This window comes from Hyla sarda, chromosome 1, assembly GCF_029499605.1.
Source record: "Hyla sarda isolate aHylSar1 chromosome 1, aHylSar1.hap1, whole genome shotgun sequence".
NCBI classification, from domain to species: Eukaryota; Metazoa; Chordata; class Amphibia; order Anura; family Hylidae; genus Hyla; species Hyla sarda.
Genome location: NC_079189.1, coordinates 548,130,823 through 548,153,637, shown reverse-complemented (window position 1 = coordinate 548,153,637; position 22,815 = coordinate 548,130,823). Strand labels below are relative to the sequence as shown.

Genomic DNA, 22,815 nt, shown 5'->3' with positions numbered 1-22,815 from the left:
GCCACTATATGGTCTCCTCACGCTTCCGCCACCTCCAGGCTGTGTAACTGTACCGCCATGTGGTCTCCTCACGCTGCTGGCACATTAAATGAAACTTTTTAGGTTCATCTATTTGAAATCTTCAATTTAAATGTTAAAAAATATCTTTAATCTTTTCAATTGTGAGGCCCTATGGTCTTGTAAGGCTGTTGCCACCTCCAGGCTGAGTCATTCAGCCACTATATGGTCTCCTCATGCTGCCACCACCTCCACGCTGTGTCATTCAGCTACTATATGGTCTCCTCATACTGTCAACACCTCCACGCTGCGTCATTCAGCCACTATATGTTCTCCTCATGCTGCCAACACCCGCACGCTGTGTCATTCAGCTACTATATGGTCTCCTCATACTGATGCCACCTACAGGTTATGTCATTGTGCTTCTCTGTGACAGTGATTCTAATAGTGATGCCTCTAATCTGCATGTCATACTAAATAAGGGTTCGTTCACATGGGCGGAAAATCCGCTGCAGATTTTGCTACCATTGACTTCAATGGGTCTGAAGGAATTGCGGATTTTCTGCTGACCCATTGAAGTCAATGGTAGCAAAACATGCTGTGGATTTTCCGCAGCAAATACGCTGCGGAAATTCCACAGGTAATCTGCCTGTGTGAGCATACCCTAACAGTATTATTTCACTAACCCAGCACACACCCTATGCGTGTTACAGCAAGGCAAAGTGTTCTTATTGAGGCTCTCTGTAGGCCAGAAATAACTGTTTTTAGTACAGATTCGGCCAAATCAAATTTTTCAAAAATTCGCTCATCTCTAGTGATATAAATGTTGAGATAAAGATTATATAAAATATAAATGATTATTATATACATAGGAAAGAATTTTAAAATGTTTACTTTATATTTTTAGGTGAAAGAAACCATGTTTTTAAGGAACACTGTCTCAGAATGCCAGGCTTGTGGTAAGTACGTCTGGCTTTTCGGATGGTCATCAAACTCATGTGTTAGGCAATGTTCACAACAGTATTTACCAACCCGGGTGCTTCCAGCTGTTGCAAAACTATAACTTCCAGCATGCATGGACAGCCAAAGGCTGTCCAGGCCTACTGGGTGTTGTAGTTTTGCAACAGCTGGAGGCACCCTGGTTGGGAAACACTGGTTTACACAGTGTGCACTAGAGAAAAAAGGATATGGGAGAGCATTCTCCTGTATGGAGCCCCACAATGCCCCCCCCTACATATAACTCATATAGACATGGAGGGGACGTGGTGGCCCCCACTTCGTGCGAGGGTCGTGACGTGCCACTCCCGGGGAGAGCCGGCGCTCTATAGAGGATATTGAATGGAGCCCCTGCAATCTAAAACTTATCTCCCCTGCAGATAAGGGATACGTTTTTCACCACAAGACTTCTCCTTTAAGCGCAACTAGTATGTATAAGTAGAGGACCGCTCTCACCTTTAGGCTACATCCTCACTAAGGAATTTCCGTTGCAGCAGCCTCCCATTGTCTTCAAAGGGATTCTGCTGCACCATGCACACTGCAGAATTTCCACAACAGGAAATTCCGCCACAGAAATTTTAATTCTGCACATGATCATTCTTTTGATGTAATCTGCTTAAAAATGCATTGTCGTCTATGGAGACAGCGCATGATTCAGTCAACGCCTGCTGTGCACAAAGCGTCCACTCTGATTTTCTCTGTAAACCCAGCCTTAGATGTTGCACTAGGAGCTCACTCTATGCACATTATGGTGCCCCACATTGACAGACTGATCTACTCTATGGGATCTTCAGAATGCACAGTGTAGTTCTGGATCTCAGATGTGGCCCTGCTCCTCTTGGACAACCTATTTACACACAGATGTAGATTTCAAACCTTGGTCTTTGTTTTTACAAAAGTAGCATAAACTAAACAATGCACTTCATATATGAAAAGCCACTTTCTTTATACAGTCATGGCCTTAAATGTTTGCACCCCTGAAATTTTTCAACAAAATGAAGTATTTCTCACAGAAAAGGATTGCTGTAACACATGTTTTGCTATACACATGTTTATTCCCTTTGTGTGTATTAGAACTAAACCAAAAAAGGAAGGAAAAAAAGCAAATTGGACATAATGTCACACCAAACTCCAAAAATGGGCTGGACAAAATTATTGTCACCCTTTCAAAATTGTGGAAAAATAAGATTGTTTCAAGCATGTGATGCTCCTTTAAACTCACCTGGGGCAAGTAACAGGTGTGGACAATATAAAAATCACACCTGAAAGCAGATAAAAAGGAGAGAAGTTCACTTAGTCTTTGCATTGTGTGTCTGTGTGTGCCACACTAAGCATGGACAACAGAGGAGAGGATAAGAGAACTGTCTGAGGACTTGAGAACCAAAATTGTGGAAAAATATCAACAATCTCAAGGTGACAAGTCCATCTCCAGAGATCTAGATTTGCCTTTGCCCACAGTGCGCAACATTATCAAGAAGTTTGCAACCCATGGCACTGTAGCTAATCTCCCTGGGCGTAGACGGAAGAAAAAAATTGTTGAAAGGTGTCGACGCAGTATAGTCCGGATGGTGGATAATCAGCTCCAAACAAGTTCCAAAGATATTCAAGCTGTCCCGTAGGCTCAGGGAGCATCAGTGTCAGCGCGAACTATCCGTCGACATTTAAATGAAATGAAACACTATGGCAGGAGACCCAGGAGGACCCCACTGCTAACACAGAGACTTAAAAAAGGAAGACTATATTTTGCCAAACTGAACTTGAATAAGCCAAAATCTTTCTGGGAAAACATCTTGTGGACAGATTAGACCAAGATATAGCTTTTTGGTAAAGCACATAATTCTGTTTACCGAAAGGAGAATGAGGCCTACATAGGAAAGAACACAGTTCCTACAGTGAAATATTGTGGAGGTTCAATGATGTTTTGGGGTTGTTTTGCTGCCTCTGGCACTGGGTGCCTTGAATGTGTGCAAGGCATCATGAATTCTGAGGATTGCCAACGGTTTTGGGTCGCACTGTAAAGCCCAGTGTCAGAAAGCTGGGTTTGCGTCCGAGATCTTGGGTCTTCCAGCAGGACAAGGACCCCAAACATACGTCATAACGCACCCAGAAATGAATGACAACAAAGCACTGGAGAGTTCTGAAGTGGCAGCAATGAGTCCAGATCTAAATCCCATTGAACACCTGTGGAGAGATCTTAAAATTGCTGTTGGGAAAAGGAGCCTTCCAATAAGAGAGACCTGGAGCAGTTTGCAAAGGAAGAGTGGTCCAACATTCCGGCTGAGAGGTGTTAGAAGCTTATTGATGGTTATAGGAAGCCACTGATTTCAGTAATTTTTTTCCAAAGGGTGTGCAACCAAATATTGAGTTAGGGGTGCCAATAATTTTGTCCAGCCCATTTTTGGAGTTTTGTGTGACATTATGTCCAATTTGCTTTCTTTCCTCCCTTTTTTGGTTTAGTTTCAATACACACAAAGGCAATAAACATATGTATAGCAAAACATGTGTTACTGCAATCCTTTTCTGTGATAAATACTTCCTTTTCTTGAAAAATTTCAGGGGTGCCAACATTTACGGCCATGACTGTAGCACAAACCCGACAAAGGGGGCTTTTGGTCTGCGAAACACGTTGTTTTTTTTTTATGTTACCTTATAAAAATGCACACCAACTTTTCATAGACTTGTGCAAAGTTCCAACAAAGGTATACTCGGCACTACCTGGTGTGTTTGTAGGCTCAATAAGAAAATTCTGAATATGCAGTAAACAGCTCCCTGGAAGCTATGGTGAGTCTGTACAGGTGCTGGCAGGCTGAAGGTAATTGTAGTAGAGCATATAGCATACAGTAGAAATTCGGAGCACTCACCCAGACCTGCTTGTGGTAGCTTCTTTGTTGTTCACATGAACATGCGGGATAGAGCGTGCAGGGAGGCAGGTGGTGAAGATGCGGGGGTATGAGCTGGCGATGGGCCGTCATCGCACCGGTATACTTCGTCAGGCCAGGTAGATTTACGTGCAGGAAAAGGTGTGTTTTTAACATGAGCAGGTTGCTAAGGTTACACCGGTAAACTGAAAACTCGTAATAGGTTATACAAGTTACAATGTGTTTAAAAACAAACTCTTCAGTGAAGTTGCTAAGAAAAAAAGTAGGGGGTTATAATACAAGGGCCCCCAATTCAGTTTTATCTTTCAGGCCAAGTGGGCCTGTAGCGTTTGTGCGAGTTATCCATCTGGCTTCATTTCGAAGTAGTTGTTGATGTTTGTTCAAATTGCGTTCAGTGTGTTCTTCTCTTTCTATAACTGAAAATGTAAATAGGTTGGGGCCACTGTTATGGTGGCTTTGCATGTGGGAAATCCAATGACTGGCTCCTATACCTGTATGGAGGGAACGTATGTGTTCTCTAATCCTGTGAAACAGGGGTCTAATTGTTTTCCCTATGTAGAATCGGCCACATCTACAAACCAAACAGTAAACCACATATGGAGTGCGACAAGTAGCGAACTGCTGGATCTGTATATGATAACCCCTTAAATTGAAGGAATTACTTTTGCTATTATATTTACAAAAATTACATGTGCCGCAACAAAAATTGCTCTTTGGGACCGTGTCATTCAACCAGTTATGTGCCTTGGATTGTTTTATTTTCAGTTTATTTATGTAATTCTGTAAGTAATTATTGGGTTCTGTGCTGTTACTGATTCTAAATCTGCATCTTGCTGTAATATGTACCAATTATTGTAGATAGCTTGTCTTATGTTATTGTTCATGGGGGTATTTTTAAATGTGAACGTGAATCTATGTGGTTTATTCGGCTATTTCAGTTTTTTTCATAGCAGTTGGGCTCTAGGAATAACTGCCACCTTTTCTTTTGCCGTTTTCAAAACCTTAGATGGGTATCCACGTTGAAGGAGACGGGTCTCCAAGTTAGCAGCTTGTTGAGTGTACAATTCTTGAGTGTTATTAATTCTATTGAGGCGAATTAGTTGGCTTGTTGGGATACTATTCCTTGTGTGTGTGGGGTGGGATGAGGCATAATGGAGTATGGAATTCCTGGATGTGGGCTTCCTGAAGCCAGATGTGACAATGGAGCCGTTCTCGATCTTAATCTTGACATCCAGGAATTCCAGACTCTGATTGGCGAAGACAGAAGTGAATGTCATATTCATGGTATTAATTTGACCATGAATATTACATTCACTTCTGTCTGTGGCAAACAGAGTCTGGAATTCCTGGATGTCAAGATTGAGATCGAGAACGGCTCCATTGTCACATCTGGCTTCAGGAAGCCCACATCCAGGAATTCCATACTCCATTATGCCTCGAAAGAATAGTATCCCAACTAGCCAACTAATTCGCCTCAAAAGAATTAATAACACTCAAGAATTGTACGCTCAACACGCTTCTAACTTGGAGACCCGTCTTCTTCAATGTGGATACCCATCTAAGGTTTTGAAAACAGCAAAAGAAAAGGTGGCAGTTATTCCTAGAGCCCAACTACTATGGAAAAAACTGAAACAGCCGAATAAACTCCATAGATTCACGTTCACATTAAAAAATACCCCCATGAACAATACAAAAGACAAGCTATCTGCAATAATTGGTACATATTACAGAAAGATGCAGATTTAGAATCAGTAACAGCACAGAACGCAATAATTATTTACCGAAAAAATACCACTATACAGACTTACTTAAATAAACTGAAAATAAAACAATCCAAGGCACATAACTGGTTGAATGGCATGCGCCCAAAGTGAAATTTTTGTTGCGGCACATGTAATTTTTGTAAATATAATAGCAAAATTAATTCCCTCAATTTAGGGGGTTATCATATACAGAGCCAGCAGTTCGCTACTTGTTGCACTCCATATGTGGTTTACTGTTTGGTTTGTAGATGTGGCCGATTCTACATAGGGAAAACAATTCGACCCCTGTTTCACAGGATTAGAGTACACATCCGTTCCCTCCGTACAGGTATAGGAGCCAGTCGTTGGATTTCCCACATGTAAAGCCACCATAAGGTTACGTTCACACAAGCGGATTTGCAGTGGATTTTACACTGCAGATCTGCTGCTGAAGGACCCTCTGTATTCTGCCTTTACTTGTGCCTGCTCGGAGCAGCAATACGCGCGGCGACTCGCACATCGCAGTGTATCTGCTCGTGGCGGCGTATTGCCGCTCCGAGCAGGCACATGTAAAGGCAGAATACAGAGGGTCCTTCAGTGGCGGAACGTACCCTTACATTGACCCCAACCTATTTACATTTGCAGTTATAGAAAGAGTAGAACACACTGAACGCAATTTGAAAAAAACATCAACAAATACTTCGAAATGAAGCCAGACGGATAACTCGCACAAACACTACAGGCCCACTTGGCCTGAAAGATAAAAATGAATTGAGGGCCCTTGTATTATAACCCCCTACTTTTTTTCTTAGCAATTTCACTGAAGAGTTTGTTTTTAAACACATTGTAACTTGTATAGCCTATTACGAGTTTTCTGTTTACCTGTGTAACCTTAGCAACCTGCTCATGTTAAAAACACACCTTTTCCTGCACGTCATCTTACCTCACCTGACGAAGCGCTTCGGCGCGATAATGGCCTGTCGCCAGCTCATACCCCTGCGTCTTCACCACCTGCCTCCCTGCACGCTGTATCCCGCATGTTCATGTGAACAACAAAGAAGCTACCACAAGCAAGTCTGGGTGAGTGCTCCGTATTTCTACTGTATGCTATAAACCTTTCATATATCATCTGCGATCTACAATCCATGACCTCCCTGTATGCACAATGTATTTTAAGGATTAAAAATTGGATTTATAAGCAGAATGAGCCTTACATTTTTAAGTGTTTCATAGCATTTTGAAGCATTTTTATACACCTTTTACTTGGCCTTAAAGGAAGCCTTTTTGTTGGCCTTAAAGGCAACCTGTTTCACCAGCTGAGGGGTATTTGCTAGTTGCAGCTCACACTGCCAGAAAGAGCTGAGAGGGGAGTTCTTCCCTGCGTCTTCTCCAAGGTTGGAAGCTGGTGAGCAGCCTGCCTGGAGGCCTGGAAAAGACTTGCTTGATGCCGCATGGCATGGTCTGAGGTGTGAACAAATACCTAAGGAATACAGGTGGTCTTTTGTTATGTTTTTTCCTTTTTTCTGTATTTAAAGACTGTTTGCTGTGTGACAAGTGTGAATAAAACACTGAACTTTGATTTGGAAAATACTGCTTCCTTGCCTCTATACTGCAACCGCACCTATTTGCAAGAGCGAGTCACAGTACGTTTTCCATGTTTTCTACAAGTCAGGTTCTCTTTGCCATCTTCTAATATTTTTTCAAGTTTATTAACAAAAACTGTGTCAAAATAAACATGTAAAATGCACATAATATGTACCGTACTTCACTGTTTTTACAGATGTAATTTTTATGGCTGTAAACATAAAATAACGAGCTAAGAACTGTGACAATTTTTCTCATTCAGTTCAATGTAAGGCCTTGCTCACAACACATTTTTGCATGCGTTAAGGGTATGTTCACACCTGTGTATTTTGCTGCAGATTTTCTACAGCTGATTTTGCTACCTATTGACTTTAATGGGTAGCAAAATCCAGTGTGGAAAATCTGCAGCGCAATATGCAGAAAAATATGCAAGTGTGAACATGCCGAAAGGTGTTTTATTCCCTTCAAGGTTAGAAAATGTTACAGGATGCCCCTAACCGGTTTAGTCCTTTTGCCATTGACTTCTGTGTTGCAAAAAATATATTTCCTTTGGATTGTGTCAAAAAAGAAATCTGCATCAGTTTTGTGCCCCGTTAGCTCTGAATTTTACCCAACAAAAATTACAGAAAGTGGGTTATTTGAAGTAATTTTATGCCTCAAAATACATTTAAACATAGCCTAAGTGTAGCCATAGCCTAAGGGTAGAGAAATTACAACGACAGGCAAAATAAAATGTTAACACAAAATATGGTGTAAACAAGTTCATGGATGGCATAATTCAATGCTACTTTGTGATTATTTTTTACATTTTTGTTTTCATTATTGTTTCTATTTCATCTCATTTTCAAACACAATTTTATTTCTACTGCAGGATTAACACCCGACTATCCATATCCAACACTAGCTCCCAATCCACCAAAACCAACAGCCCCCCCAAAGCCTCGATGTGGAGCAACGTCATGTTTCCGGGGTGTGAAATGCACTGAGACAGCAAACGGGTTTCAGTGTGGACCTTGTCCTGAAGGTTACACTGGCAATGGAGTCATATGTACTGATATAGATGAGGTATTAGACTTTGGATGAAACAAAAAATGTTTTCATTTACTGACAGCCAGCAGAGATGTCGGGGTGGGGGGTTTAATGTCAGTCTTAAAGGATTACTTCGGTGGAAAACAATGTATTTTAAATCAACTGGTGCCAGAAATTTATACAGATTTGTAAATTACTTCTATTAAAAAATCTTAATCTTTCCAGTACTTATCAGCTGCTGTTTACTATAGAGAAAGTTCTTTTCTTTTTGAATGACTTTTCAATCTGACCACAGTGCTCCCTGCTGACACCTCTGTCCATGTCAGGAACTGTCCAGAGCAGGAGAGGTTTGCTATGGGGATTTGCTCCTGCGCTGGACAGTTCCTGACATGGACATAGGTGTCAGCAGAGAGCACTGTGGTCAGACCGAAAATAAATTCAAAAATAACTTCCTCTGGCGCATTCAGCAGCTGAGTACTGGAAAGACTAAGATTTTTTAATAGAAGTAATTTACAAATCTGTACAACTTTCTGGCACCAGTTGATTTAAAATAAATTGTTTTCCACCGGAGTACCCCTTTAAGCTATACCACACCAGCTCACGGGCATGCTGGATTTATGTAGAGGCTCACGTGTAAATGATCATAAAGCCCGATGCATTTGAAGCTTTCCTGGCGCCCTCATCGAAATCTATGCCAGCTCCGAGCTGGTGTATACTTCAGCTACAATTAACGCCTTTTTGCAGGTGTAAATTGTAATAAATTTAGTGTGCGGGAGATGTCACGTCCTCTTTGTGTGATGCCACACCCACTTTGACCCCACATACCGAGCATGGTCAAGGTGTCAAAAAGGTACAAAAATTTAGCACTGATGATATAAGTATTTACTGGAAGTAATACGAGAATATTTTATTATAAATGTATTGCACTTTCATTTCATAATATGAGAAACCTCCTTTAAACTATTTTAGTGAGAGAAAATGACAGCTTAAAGGGGTATTCCAGGAAAAAACTTTTTTATATATATCAACTGGCTCCAAAAATTTAAACAGATTTGTAAATTACTTCTATTAAAAAATCTTAATCCTTTCAGTACTTATGAGCTTCTGAAGTTAAAGGGGTACTCCGCCCCTAGACATCTTATCCCCTATCCAAAGGATAGGGGATAAGATATCAGATTTCCGGGGTCCCGCTGCTGGGGACCCCGGGGATCGCTGCTGCAGCACCACGCTATCATTACTGCACAGAGCGAGATCGCTCTGCACGTAATGACGGGCAAAACAGGGGCCGGAACATCGTTACATCACGGCTCCGCCCCTCGTGATGTCACGGCCCGCCCCGTCAATACAAGTCTATGGGAGGGGGCGTGGTAGTCGTCACGCCCCCTGCCATAGACTTGCATTAAGGGTACGGGCCGTAATGTCATGAGGGGCGGAGCCATGACGTCACGCTGCTCCGGCCCCTGTATCGCCCGTCATTACGTGCAGAGCGAACTCGCTCTGTGCAGTAATGATGGCGGGGTGCTGCAGTGGCGATCCCCGGGGTCCCCAGCAGCGGGACCCCGGCGATCTGACATCTTATCCCCTCCAAAGGATAGGGGATAAGATGCCAGGGGCAGAGTACCCCTTTAAGGTTGTTCTTTTCTGTCTAAATCCTCTCTGATGACACCTGTCTCGGGAAACGCCCAGTTTAGAAGAGGTTTGCTATGGGGATTTGCTTTTAAACTGGGCGTTTCACGAGACAGGTGTCATCAGAGAGGATTTAGACAGAAAAGAACAACCTTAACTTCAGAAGCTCATAAGTACTGAAAGGAAGTAATTTACAAATCTGTTTAACTTTCTGGAGCCAGTTGATATATAAAAAAAGTTTTTTCCTGGAATACCCCTTTAATAACCCCAAAGTTATTTGCAAAACTCAAGGCTTTATGTCTGTTTGTTGTGGGTTGTTCCTATAGAGGAGGGGTAGTGCGCAGGAAAACCAAGCATCCAGGGTGGGCTCACAGAAAGAAAGTTGCAGTACAGTTTTCGGGGGGAAGTACAGTGAGATCACATAAAGCAATACAAGTATAATACATTATTAAATAGCTTTAGGTATGGGATTTATCAAGCCGTAATTCTATCTGATTGGAATACCCTTTTAAGTTAAGTGCTGTATCTAACAGGACAGTGACCCCACAGTATAATATGTCATTGCTCTCTATTTTACATTTTTGTCTCTTTTTTGTTTCAGTGTCGATTGAACCCTTGTTTCCCCGGAGTTCGATGTATAAACAGCATACCAGGGTTCAGGTGTGAGGCCTGCCCCCCTGGATACACAGGGCCAGTGGTACAAGGTGTTGGCACTATTTATGCCAAGCAAAATAAACAGGTAAATGCGTGTCACAATAGACATAAGGTAGACAACACTTTGTAATAATTCCTCCATCTACCGTATTTTTCGCCCTATAGGACGCACCGGCATATAAGACGCACCCAATTTTGAAGGTGCAAAATCTAGAAAAAAAAGATTCTGAACCCAACAGTGATCTTCAACCTGCAAACCTCCAGATGTTGCAAAACTACAACTTCCAGCATGCCCGGACAGCCGTTGGCTGTCCGGGCATGCTGGGAGTTGTAGTTTTGCAACAACTGGAGGTCTGCAGGTTGAAGACCACTGGATAGGAGGTAGTACTCACGTGTCCCCGTCGCTCCGGACCCGTCCCCGCGATGTCCCCGACGCTCCGGACTTCTTCTTCCCCGGGATCCTCGCTCTCCGTCGCCGTCATCACGTTGCTACGCACGCCGCTCCTATTGGATGACGGGACGGCGTGCGCGATGACGTCGAAGGAGAGCGCCGCCATGAAGGGGATCCCGGCACGGAGCAGACACCGAGGAGGCAGGTAAGGTCCCTCCCGGTGTCCTGTAAGCTGTTCGGGACGCCGCGATTTCACCACGGCGGTCCCGAACAACCCAACTGAGCAGCCGGGTTAGTGTCACTTTCCCTTCAGATGCGGCGGTCAGCTTTGATTGCCACATCTGAAGGGTTAATACAGGGCATCACCGCGATCGGTGATGTCCAGTATTAGCCGCGGGCCTCGGCCAGGGACCGCCGCGATAGGGGTGTGTATCCCCCCCCCCCCCAGTTTTGGGGAAGAAAAAGTCTGTCTTATACGGTGAAAAATACGGTACTCTATAGCGAAAACCAAGATTTTGATGCAGATTTGCTATGAATTTCTCTACAGAAAATCTGCCCTGTGTGAACATAACCCAACAAGGAGAGGCAAGGTGGAATACTTGGGTTTTATACAGTCACACTTACATTTTTAGGTTCTCAGTGGTGTTAGAGTTGTTATTTATTGTTATTTGTGTTGAAAACCGTGTGTAAGCTGGTGTTTTCGACCTGTGTCTCTCCGCCTGTTGCAAAACTCTGACCTACTTTAGCTGCTTGTTGGAACTTGTAGTTCTGCCACAGCTAGCTTCAGTTCAGAAACACTGGAGTCAGGGACATGCACACATGGGGTCAGAGGGGGCTTAAACCCCTGCCCTCTTATGGCACCTGCCTCTTTAATGCCCTCACAAAAGGAGCTGCAGACTCAGGGTGACAGCTGCAGTAAGAGGATCCTTTGCTGTGGATTTGTATGTGCATTTATTAGAGGGTGCTGTGTCCTCCCAGCAGGAAGGGGGCACCACTTTGTTATCTGCTATTTCTCTTCTCCTCTCCACACGGGAATTAATGGAGACACAGTATATAGGGAAATAATTTAGGCACAGTATATTGTGAATTTATGAAAGCAAATATGTAAGAAATTTATAGAGAAATAGAGACACTGTATATAAGGAATTAATGGTGGCATAGTACATAGTACATTTATTTTGGCACAGTATAAAGTTAATAAATTTTGGCACAGTTATCTTTAATGGTGGCACAGTATATAATTAATTAATGGTGGCACAGTATATAATTAATTAATGGTGGCACAGTATATACTTAAAGGGGTATTCCAGGCAAAAACTTTTTTTTATACATCAACTGGCTCCGGAAAGTTAAACAGATTTGTAAATTACTTCTATTAAAAAATCATAATCCTTCCAATAGATATTAGCTTCTGAATTTTTCTGTCTAACTGCTCAATGATGATGTCACGTCCCGGGAGCTGTGCATGATGGAAGAATATCCCTTGCATGATGGGAGAATATCCCCATAGGAGCTGGACAGCTCCCGGGACGCGAGTCATCAGAAAGCAGTTAGACAGAAAACAGCAACTCAACTTCAGAAGCTAATAACTATTGGAAGGATTAAGATTTTTTAATAGAAGTAGTTTACAAATCTGTTTAACTTTCTGGATCCAGTTGATATATATAAAAAGTTTTTGCCTTGAATACCCCTTTAACTAATGGTGACACAGTATATAGTGCATTGATGATGGCACAGTAAATAATTAAAGGGGTATTCTGGATTTATACATCTTATCCCCTATCCAAAGGACAGGGGATAAGATGTATGATTGCAGGGGTCCCGCAGCAGGGACCCCCACAATCTCAGTGCAGCCCCCGGCATTCTGTGTCGGGTGCTACCTACGAGTCCGAGACGTGACACCACGACCACGCCCCCTCGTAACATAACACCTTGCCCCCTCCATTCATGTCTATGGGAGGGGGCGTGTGCGGCAGTCACAGTATATAGTTAATTAATGGTGGCACAGTATAATGCATTAATGATGGCACAGTATATAGTTAATTAATTATGGTACAGTAAATAGTGCATTAATGACGGCACAGTATATAGCTTATTAATGGTGTCACAATATATAGTTAATTACTGGTAGCACAATATATAGTAAATTAGGGATGGAACAGTATATATAGTTAATTGCATATATTTTAGTTATAGCATAATAAGCACATAATTGTGCGGTGGCCATCTCTTTAGTGTAAAAGCCGGGGCTGTGAGGAGATTCCTACATGTTATGGGTGATTGGTGCTGCATGAAGCGGGTACAGTGCCAGTTCTGTCAGATAGAGGTCAGGCCAAGGCATTTATCAAAACCCTCTGCAAAATAAAAGCATCGATCTATTTGGTTGCTTTGGACAACTGCACCACTCTTCCTCTGCACAGGTTTTGCTAAATCTCCTCTATAATATAGTATATTAAAGGGCATCGGTCACATGTTTTATGTAAATAAAACCGTCAGCACAGCCAAAGTGTATGTATACATGGCATACCATTATAGAAGCTGTTCTTGACTTTATTTTACAAAAACACCCACTTTTATGGAGGCAAGGAATGAGGCCTGGTCGGAGGCCCACTGTGTCCCTGACCAACAGCGCCTTTCCTGTAATGCCCACTCTTTGCAGTGCATGCATTTTTTTAAATTATGATAGGTGCCCCTTTTTTTTTTTGCTTAAAGGGGTACTCCGGGGCTTAGACATCTTATCCCCCTATCCAAAGGATAGGGGATAAGATGCCTGATTGCGGGGGTCCCACCACTGGGGACCCCCGGGATCTCAGCTGCAGCACCCACTTCAATGGCTTCCGGCAACGCTGGAAGCTTCGGATCCCGACCACGCGAGCAAAAGAGCGTGACGTCATGGCTCCGCCCCTCCCATAGGCTTGCATTGAGGGGGCGGAGCCGTGACATCACAACGCTCCGGCCCCGTGATTGACAGTAATCAGACCTGGAGCGAACACGCTCCGGGGACTGATTTTAACGGGGTGCGGCGTGCAAGATCACAGGGGTCCCCAGCGGCGGGACCCCCGCGATCAGGCATCTTATCCCCTATCCTTTGGATAGGTGATAAGATGTCTAAGCGCCAGAGTACCCCTTTAAGCCCCTGCCCTCCAAAATGTCTGTGCTAGAGTAAGCAAAGGTTTTACATGTATAAGGTATTGCAGAACACAATAATGAAATTCTCTAAATGTGTCTATGAAGTCTATAAAAATGAATGCATTAGTGATATGTACAAAGAGCTTCCCCATCATATATGCTAAATGTAGGGCAGGAATGTAATGTGAACAGAGCCTGACACCGGCAAATATCCATTATCCAGTAGGACCAAGAGGTTATAAGAATCGGATATCTGAGCCCTCTATTTCCATACATCCTACCTACATAAAGATATATTTTGCTTGTTATGACAACATTATTTCTTTACCAGTGGAATGTTTTTTTTAAATATAAATTAAACATTAAATAAGGCGTAGAGTATTCCTCTATGTGCTCAGGTCTTAGTATAGTGGCCCGTCAGTCTATATGAACATTTTCCCATTTTAAAAGGATCCAGACACATACTGAAAAAATTCACAGCATGAAAGATCATTTCTAAATTGATGGGAAAACCAAAGCAAATGATCATTTTTGTGGGGGAAATTATTTAATTCACCAGAGGAAGCTGAGCTTGTGGTTGCAACATTGAGAACTTTGCAGGAAACCCAGCAGACTGGACGCATGGCGATCCTGTGATTGCATTACCTGACACTGGCTTCCTGTCTAGAAAAATGACCAAACCAGGGAAGAATTGTCGGGTGTACTGTGTGTTTGTGGAAGTAATGGTCTATTTGTATGAAGGAAAGAGGAGACCTGGAGATTGATGAGCACAAACACTGTTGGCTTGTTCTAGTTCTGGAGATCCCTTATTACATCTTATGTCCCTGTGGCTGAAGTCATTGGTGTCGGCATACTAAGGTTCTTTCCCTACCTTTATGAAGTAATAGGCAGGAATGCCCTGTGTCTAGGGATGCCATCAGGCCTGTAAACTATAAACCCAGACAGTATTTACACTGGAAAGTCAGTAGCTACAAAAGAAAACATTTTTATTGGTAATTGCTAGTGCTGGTAATTTTGCATATGGAAATGTTCCTGCACAGTATTCTATCTTTTACTGTTCAGAAAACAGCTGTATTTTTTTTACTATTGAGTTCTATTGTACTCGATGGTAAAACAACCCTTTGATCAAATGCACGTTCATTTTACAGCAGTAAAATGTATAGTTAGGCCATTTTTCAGGCTCAAAACCAAGTATAGGAGAGGCTCTAGTCAGCTACTGTAAGTATCAAAAAAGGCCAGACTAGCCAACCTGTCACCCATACCCTAGGTAAAAGCCAAGTACAACAGAAGTAAAAAGGGAATTGGCGCTCAAGGTCATGGATATATATCTCACACGTGCAAACTATACTTAAATGGGCATTCTCATTAAAAAATATTTTGCTATTGCGCACCTTACGGTAAATAAATATTTCTAATATACTTGGTTTAAAAAAAATGAAGTTTTCTATGTTTTATTTGTGCTTAAAAAAGCTCAAGAGCATATTTCCCCCATCTCATACACAGACTATGGACCGAAGCCCAAACACAGGAAGTGCAGCCTGGAGTGCTGAGGGTGGGGGGGGGGGGGGTCCAACCAACAGCATATGGCAGTTAAGTGTGAGAGGAGCTATGATTGGATGAGGCTGGACACTCCCCCCCCCCTCAGCACTCCAGGCTGCACTTCCTGTGTTTGGACTTCGGTCCAAAGTCTGTGTATAAGAAGGGGGAAAAATGTGCTCTTGAGCTTTTTTTAAGCACAAATAAAACATAGAAAATATTAGAAAGTATATTAGAAATATTTTTTATTTACCATAAGGAGTGCAATAGCAAAAATGAGTTTTAATGAGAGTTACCCTTTAATAAAAGGTAATTTATTTTTATTGATCAAATAATGACAAAATAAATATATGGTAAGATAACCAGTAGGTCACATGATCCTTGCAAGCCGCTTAAGTCCATCATGATAATAAAATTACACGTATATATGTATTGTGCATAAAACCAAACTTAAAATTAGTAGTCAAACATTTAAAATACCCTCATAAAGTGGAGTTAATAATCATTGTCCACATAATAAGATAAGAATAGCTAAAAATATTTATAAATATTATAAATATCTATAAATATGTGCAATTAAGATATAGCATGTAGTCCAAAATAGTCAGTACAGAATTAGGCTGTAAAGGTATAGATGAAGAGCTGCGCTGTATGGGGTAACATTATGTTGTAACTTGTATCTTCAGCTACTATCAATATGTAATCCAGATGGTTAGATGGCAAAAATGTAATAACAGTATCAATGTGCCATAAAAAATAAGATATTCGGTGCACCGCACCACTCACCCAGGTTGATGTACTACTAGTCCTGGTGTCTCTGAAGGATGGGTTCAGTGCTGTGCACTACTCACCCGCCTTGATCTTCGGTGGGTGAATGGCTGGCAGCGGTGACCTGCTGGTCATTGATGTTTGACCCTTAATGCCTGATGATCGCAGCTGTGCTTTGTAATCCTGTTGGTGGCAGTAATAGCCGGGAATGCAGATATGCTGGCTTCCACTGATGCACAAGGATCACAGCCGGCGTCTGTGCCTTCAGTGTTGATCAGGTGCTCTGAGCATGTCTATAACTTGTAGTCAGTGCATATAGCTGTGGTTGGTACATGGGCAGCTGCAGCAGAAATAGCTCTTAGAGGTGGATAATATCATGCAGAGTGGCGTCCTCGTGGGTTTTGGGCACCAAGTTCATAGACAGACTATGTCTGTACAGCAGTTCTCCCACGGAAAGATAATCCCCAATAGGTATTGTCTTGTAATAAACAGCTGGACGTGTTTCAAGACCTCCATCTTTTCTTCAGCAGCAAGTGAGATGTAAACCACATTTCTTAGGCTGTCCACAGCTCAAAATACTGTCATGGCCGTAAATGTTGGCACCCCTGAAATTTTTTAAGAAAATGAAGTATTTCTCACAGAAAAAGATTGCAGTAACACGTTTTGCTATACACATGTTCATTCCCTTTGTCTATATTGGAACTAACCCAAAAAAGGGAGGAAAAAAAGCAAATTGGACATAATGTCACACCAAACTCCAAAAATGGGCTGGACAAAATTATTGGCACCCTTAACTTAATATTTGGTTGCATACCCTTCCTATAACCATCAATAAGCTTCTTACACCTCTCAGCCGGAATGTTGGACCACTCTTCCTTTGCAAACTGCTCCAGGTCTCTCTCCCAGCAGCAATTGTAAGATCTCTCCACAGGTGTTCAATGGGATTTAGATCTGGACTCATTTCTGGCCACTTCAGATCTCTTCTGCGCTTTGTTGCCATCCATTTCTAAATGCTTTTTAATGTATGTTTGGGATCATTGTCCTGCTGGAAGACCCAAGATCTCGGTCGCAAATCCACTTTTCTGACACTGGGCTGTACAGTGCGACCCAAAATCCGTTGGTAATCCTCAGATTTCATGATGTGCCAAAGGCAGTAAAACAACCCCAAAACATCATTGAACCTCCACCATATTTCACTGTAGGTACTGTGTTCTTTTCTTTGTAGGCCTCATTGCATTTTCGGTAAACAGTAGAATTATGTGCTTTACTAAAAAGCTCTATCTTGGTCTCATCTGTCCATAAGACGTTTTCCCAGAATGATTTTGGCTTACTCAAGTTAATTTTGGCAAAATGTAGTCTTGCTTTTTTATGTCTCTGTGTCAGCAGTGTGGTCCTCCTGGGTCTCCTGCCACAGTGTTTCATTTCATTTAAATGTCGACGGATAGTTCGCGCTGACACTGATGCTCCCTAAGCCTGCAGGACTGCTTGAATATCTTTGGAACTTGTTTGGGGCTGCTTATCCACCATCCAGACTATCCTGCGTTGACACCTTTCATAACTTTTTCTCTTCCGTCCACGCCAGGGAGATTAGCTACAGTGCCATCGGTAGCAAACTTTTTGATAATGTTGCGCACTGTGGACAAATCTAGATCTCTGGCGATGGACTTGTAACCTTGAGATTGTTGATATTTTTCCTCAATTTTGGTTCTCAAATCCTCAGACAGTTCTCTTCTCCTCTTTCTGTTGCCCATGCTTAGTGTGTAACACACAGACACACAATGCAAAGACTAAGTGAACTTCTCTCCTTTTTATCTGATTTCAGTTGTGATTTTTATATTGCCCACACCTGTTACTTGCCCCAGGTGAGTTTAAAGGAGAATCCCATTCTTGAAACAATCTTATTTTTCCACAAGTTTGAAAGGGTGCCAATTATTATGTCCAGCCCATTTTTGGAGTTTGGTGTGACATTATGTCCAATTTGCTTTTTTTCCTCCCTTTTTTTGTTTAGTTCCAATACACACAAAGGGAATAAACATATCTATAGCAAAACATGTGTTACTGCAATCCTGTTCTGTGAGAAATACTTCATTTTCTAGAAAAAATTCAGGGGTGCCAACATTTACGGCCATTACTGTATGTCCTAAATGAGAATAGTTATTTTTTTGGGCTATAGCTTTGCTAAGGCCCTATAGAAGTCTGAAAATAGGATAAAAAAAATAGCCACAAAAATTTTTAAGAAACAAAAACATAAACAGCTCAAAAGCAAAAAATACATATTTAATTTTAACAATTCTTTTTTTTATATATATAAAAAAAACAAACAGACAAACTATTTTTTTTGCTCAAAAAATGATGTGTGAACGAAACCTGAGCTTGGTTGTTGTGTTTGGGTAGAATAGGTAGCAACCCTACCTGTGTACCCTACTCTAAAAATCCTAAGGCCCTATAGCACAGTCCAACCTAAGCCTCTTGAAGTCTTATCATAAACTAAACTGTATTAGTACAATCAGCAGCAGAGCTACTCTTACCTGATCAGCAACCAAAGAATGGATAGTAGCGCAATATGTCAGATCTTCTGCACCAAGAGACCCCTATATACATCCATATAAATATCTGATATTTGTATAAATTACGTTCTAGCTCTACACTTGCTATGGGCATAGAAATGTGCAATAACTTTGACTTACGCTACATTTCATAGGACACTGTGCTCATTTCTTTATAGTTTTTAAATAAAAATGGCTAAACTCCGTGTTACCGCTCCAGTGTTGTTTTGCCTATGTTACCTCATCAATAAATAAAAGCTCACTTAACTCTGCAGAGAGTGCCATCCTCGTTACCTTCTTCTGTTTGGCCACTTATAATAGAAATATGGTTCAATGACATAGGTACCAATAGTCTATATACTCCAAAGAAATAGGGAAACACTCCAAAATTATAATGAAAATATAAACCAACTTTATTGAAGTACACACAGTATAAAATGTATTAAAATGACACTCACAGGAAATAGATCACGGAATACATGCAAAAAGGTAGGCCAGTAAAAAATTATGAACAAGGGAGGTATCACACCCTATATTCTACCATGGTAACCTGTAACAATCCTAACAATGGGAGTAAATAGGGTTCCTAGGGTTACTCAGCCCGCTTCCATTCATTGTATTATACTACCGGATGCACACCATCTTTGAGATATAGCTCTCGCGAGAGTTCTTTCACCGGCCGGTCATGTGATCTATCTTGATCACGTGATCTGACCGTGTGCAAGACTTCCGGTATTACGGCCGGAACAGGCTATACTATGTGTTACTGGCGGCAAGCGGAATAAAGTAGGATTGTGTTTATTGGAGGATAGATAGAGCGAAGTATACATGGACTATTCTTATTGGCTGCATATGCGTATAAATAGTGTCCCTATACCCATCGGTAGCCACGCCCCCTGAGGAAGTTCAACGGAGCGAAACATATTTAGGGGTATTGCATGTGTATTTGGTAAGGCTCATCATATATTTGTGTATTATTTACGGTGTGTCTATTTCCCTTTCTGCCTATGTACTCCCATTGTTAGGATTGTTACAGGTTACCATGGTAGAATATAGGGTGTGATACCTTCCTTGTTCATAATTTTTTACTGGCCTACCTTTTTGCATGTATTCCGTGATCTATTTCCTGTGAGTGTCATTTTAATACATTTTATACTGTGTGTGTTTCCCTATTTCTTTGGAGTATATGGTGCTAGTTGGGACACTGTTTTCTACTACCCTGATGGACGGTTCTAGTCCTCAGGAGGATTTATTTGGAGTCTATAGGTACCAATAGTCCCAAGAAATGAGTTGGGCTCACCACTGAGGGGCAGAATTCTAGGTGTTTCTCTCCATTTGAGGGGCATTAAAATCCCCCATGTTGGCAACTATGCAATGTATTTTGCATCACCTGAGTGCCCCCTCATCCTCTGGTCCCTGAGGAGCCATTACATGTTCCCTTTCCCAACTATATAAGGTAATAGGTGACATGTATGTATGTCCATTCAGATCCCAGGGTTCAGATCCCAGGGTTTATCCATCTGTATCTATGCGGTGTTCATATGTGATAACCTATTTTATTTGTTTTAACTGATGTTAATAAATGTTTTCCTGCTTTGTTAAAGATTTGCCTGGATGTCAATGAGTGTGAAAATGGAAGAAATGGTGGATGTGTCACTAACTCTCTTTGCATTAACACCATGGTAAGTAGCCATGATAGATATCTGTACCTCTAAATGACATGTATGATGATCCATTCACCGTATAATGGTGGAGGTATATCACAACTAGTGGAAGTAACTGTTTGGTGATTGCCATAGCAACCAGACTACAGTAATTTTCTTTAATTCTCAGCCATTCATCTACCCCCTGAAGTTTTTTATTAAGGTGACCTGTAGTAGTATAATAGGTTTCACAAAAAATGTGTGACCGCTATATACCGTGGGGCAAAAAAGTATTTAGTCAGCCACCAATTGTACAAGTTCTCCCACATAAAAAGAGGAGAGGCCTGTCATTTTCATCATAGGTATACCTCAACTATGAGAAACATAATGAGGAAAAAAATCCATAAAATCACATTGTCTGATTTTTTAAGAATTTATTTGCAAATTATGGTGGAAAATAAGAATTTGTTCACCTACAAACAAGCAAGATTTCTGGCTCTCACAGACCTGTAACTTTTTCTTTAACCCCTTCCCGCTATAGGACGTATGCATACGTCCCAGCATCCAACACGTTCGCGCGATGGGACGTATGGTGTTGACAGGGGAAGTGCTCTCCCCCTGTTCACCAACGGCGGCCCCCCCCATATGATCGCAGGTCGCTGTTGGTTGCCACAGACTGGATCGCACAGGCTGTGCTGTGTGCAGCTGATCAGGTCATACTGTGCTGCAGTACAAATGTATTGCGGCATAGTATAACCTGTAAAAAATAAAATAAAAAGTTCTTCAATGAAAGAAAAATAAAAAAAATGCCCCTTTCCCAATAAAAGCCCTGTATTATCACAAAAAAAGATCAAAAACCCAAATCATATACATAATTGGTATTGCCACATCCGTAATGATGTGTACTATAAAACTATAATGTAAATTATCCTGCACGGTGAATGGCGTAAAAAAAAATGCTAAATTTGCCAATTTTGGTACAAATAGCAGAATAAAAAAGATTAAAAGGTAGCACATATTGCAAAAATGATACCAAGAAAAAGTAAATGGATGGGTCTTCAGCATGACAATGATCGCAAACACACCGTCTGGGCAATGAAGGAGTTGCTTTGTAAGAAGCAATTCAAGGTCCTGGAGTGGCCTTGTCAGTCTCCAGATCTCAACCCAATGGAAAACCTTTGGAGAGAGTTGAAAGCCTGTGTTGCCCAGCGACAGCCCCAAAACATCACTGCTCTAGAGGAGATCTGCATGGAGGAATGGGCCAAAATGCCACTAACAGTGTGTTAAAAGCTTGTGAAGACTTACAGAAAACGTTTGACCTCTGTGTCATTGCCAACAAAGGGTATATAACAAAGTATTGAGATTAACTTTTGTTATTGACCAAAAACGTATTTTCCTCCATAATTTGCAAATAAAATCTTTAAAAATCTGACAATGTGATTTTATGGATTTTTTCTCATTCTGTCTCTCATAGTTGAGGAGTACCTATGATGAAGATTACAGGCCTCTCTCATCTTTTAATGTGGGAGAACTTGCACAATTGGTGGCTGACTAAATACTTTTTTTCCCCCTCTCTATGTGCAGTCATAAGGAGTCGTATGCATGCTGCACACACGTTTCAGGTGTCAGATTAGTCATTTAGACTGAGTAAAAGGTCAGAGGTCAGTGTCCACAGCTGCTACCAAACCTCACACATAGCTGGTGTTACTATGTGTCCATCTGTTTACATGTATTCAAGAGTGGAGCAGGGTGGGACCAGCTCACTTGGTGCCCGAGGATAGGGTTGTAGAATGCACCTCCACCCTGGTCACTGAAGTTTAGCATGGTGACTGTCATATGGGCAATAGTTCAGATGCCTGCTGCCAGCCTTGAATCATCCAGAAATATGTATATACTGAATATGTAATGTCTGTGTAATGTTCGATATGTTGTCACCCTTCCGTCTCAATGTGTGTCCAGTATACGTAGATTACAACTAATATATTAAAACCAATATCTTGTTGTCCAGGGTTCTTACCGCTGTGGACCTTGTAAAGAAGGCTATGTTGGTGATCAAAGCAAAGGCTGTAAAGTAGAAAGGAAAACCTGCTGGAACAGAGGGCAGTACCCCTGTCATGCCAACGCACAGTGTATCGAGGAGAAGGATGGCGACATAACCTGTATTGTGAGTATTTATACAAAGAGAAGAATTAAAATGACAGGAGACAACGCTAAATGGATCTTCAAATGTATATGTTCGGACAAAGTAAATAGAGAGTGTCACACTTATGGCCGCAGATTCTGTGTAAACTGATT

The 22,815-nt window shown here is 41.6% G+C and overlaps 1 protein-coding gene and 1 long non-coding RNA gene across 10 annotated transcripts in view; one reads left to right on the top strand and one right to left on the bottom strand.

Annotated features, from left to right (window-relative positions):
- Positions 1-22,815, top strand: part of THBS4 (thrombospondin 4) — a 127,305-nt gene that overhangs the window by 80,580 nt on the left and 23,910 nt on the right. For all 8 annotated transcript variants that reach the window (XM_056541588.1, XM_056541587.1, XM_056541586.1 and 5 more), the window contains 5 exons: positions 905-956; positions 8,070-8,263; positions 10,455-10,592; positions 20,482-20,559; positions 22,529-22,684. In XM_056541588.1, the coding sequence (XP_056397563.1) occupies positions 905-956; positions 8,070-8,263; positions 10,455-10,592; positions 20,482-20,559; positions 22,529-22,684 (618 nt within the window). The remainder of the gene's footprint in view (positions 1-904; positions 957-8,069; positions 8,264-10,454; positions 10,593-20,481; positions 20,560-22,528; positions 22,685-22,815) is intronic.
- The window catches only part of LOC130292912 (uncharacterized), a 66,107-nt gene that overhangs the window by 20,300 nt on the left and 22,992 nt on the right, over positions 1-22,815 (bottom strand). The gene's annotated exons all lie outside the window — the stretch shown is intronic.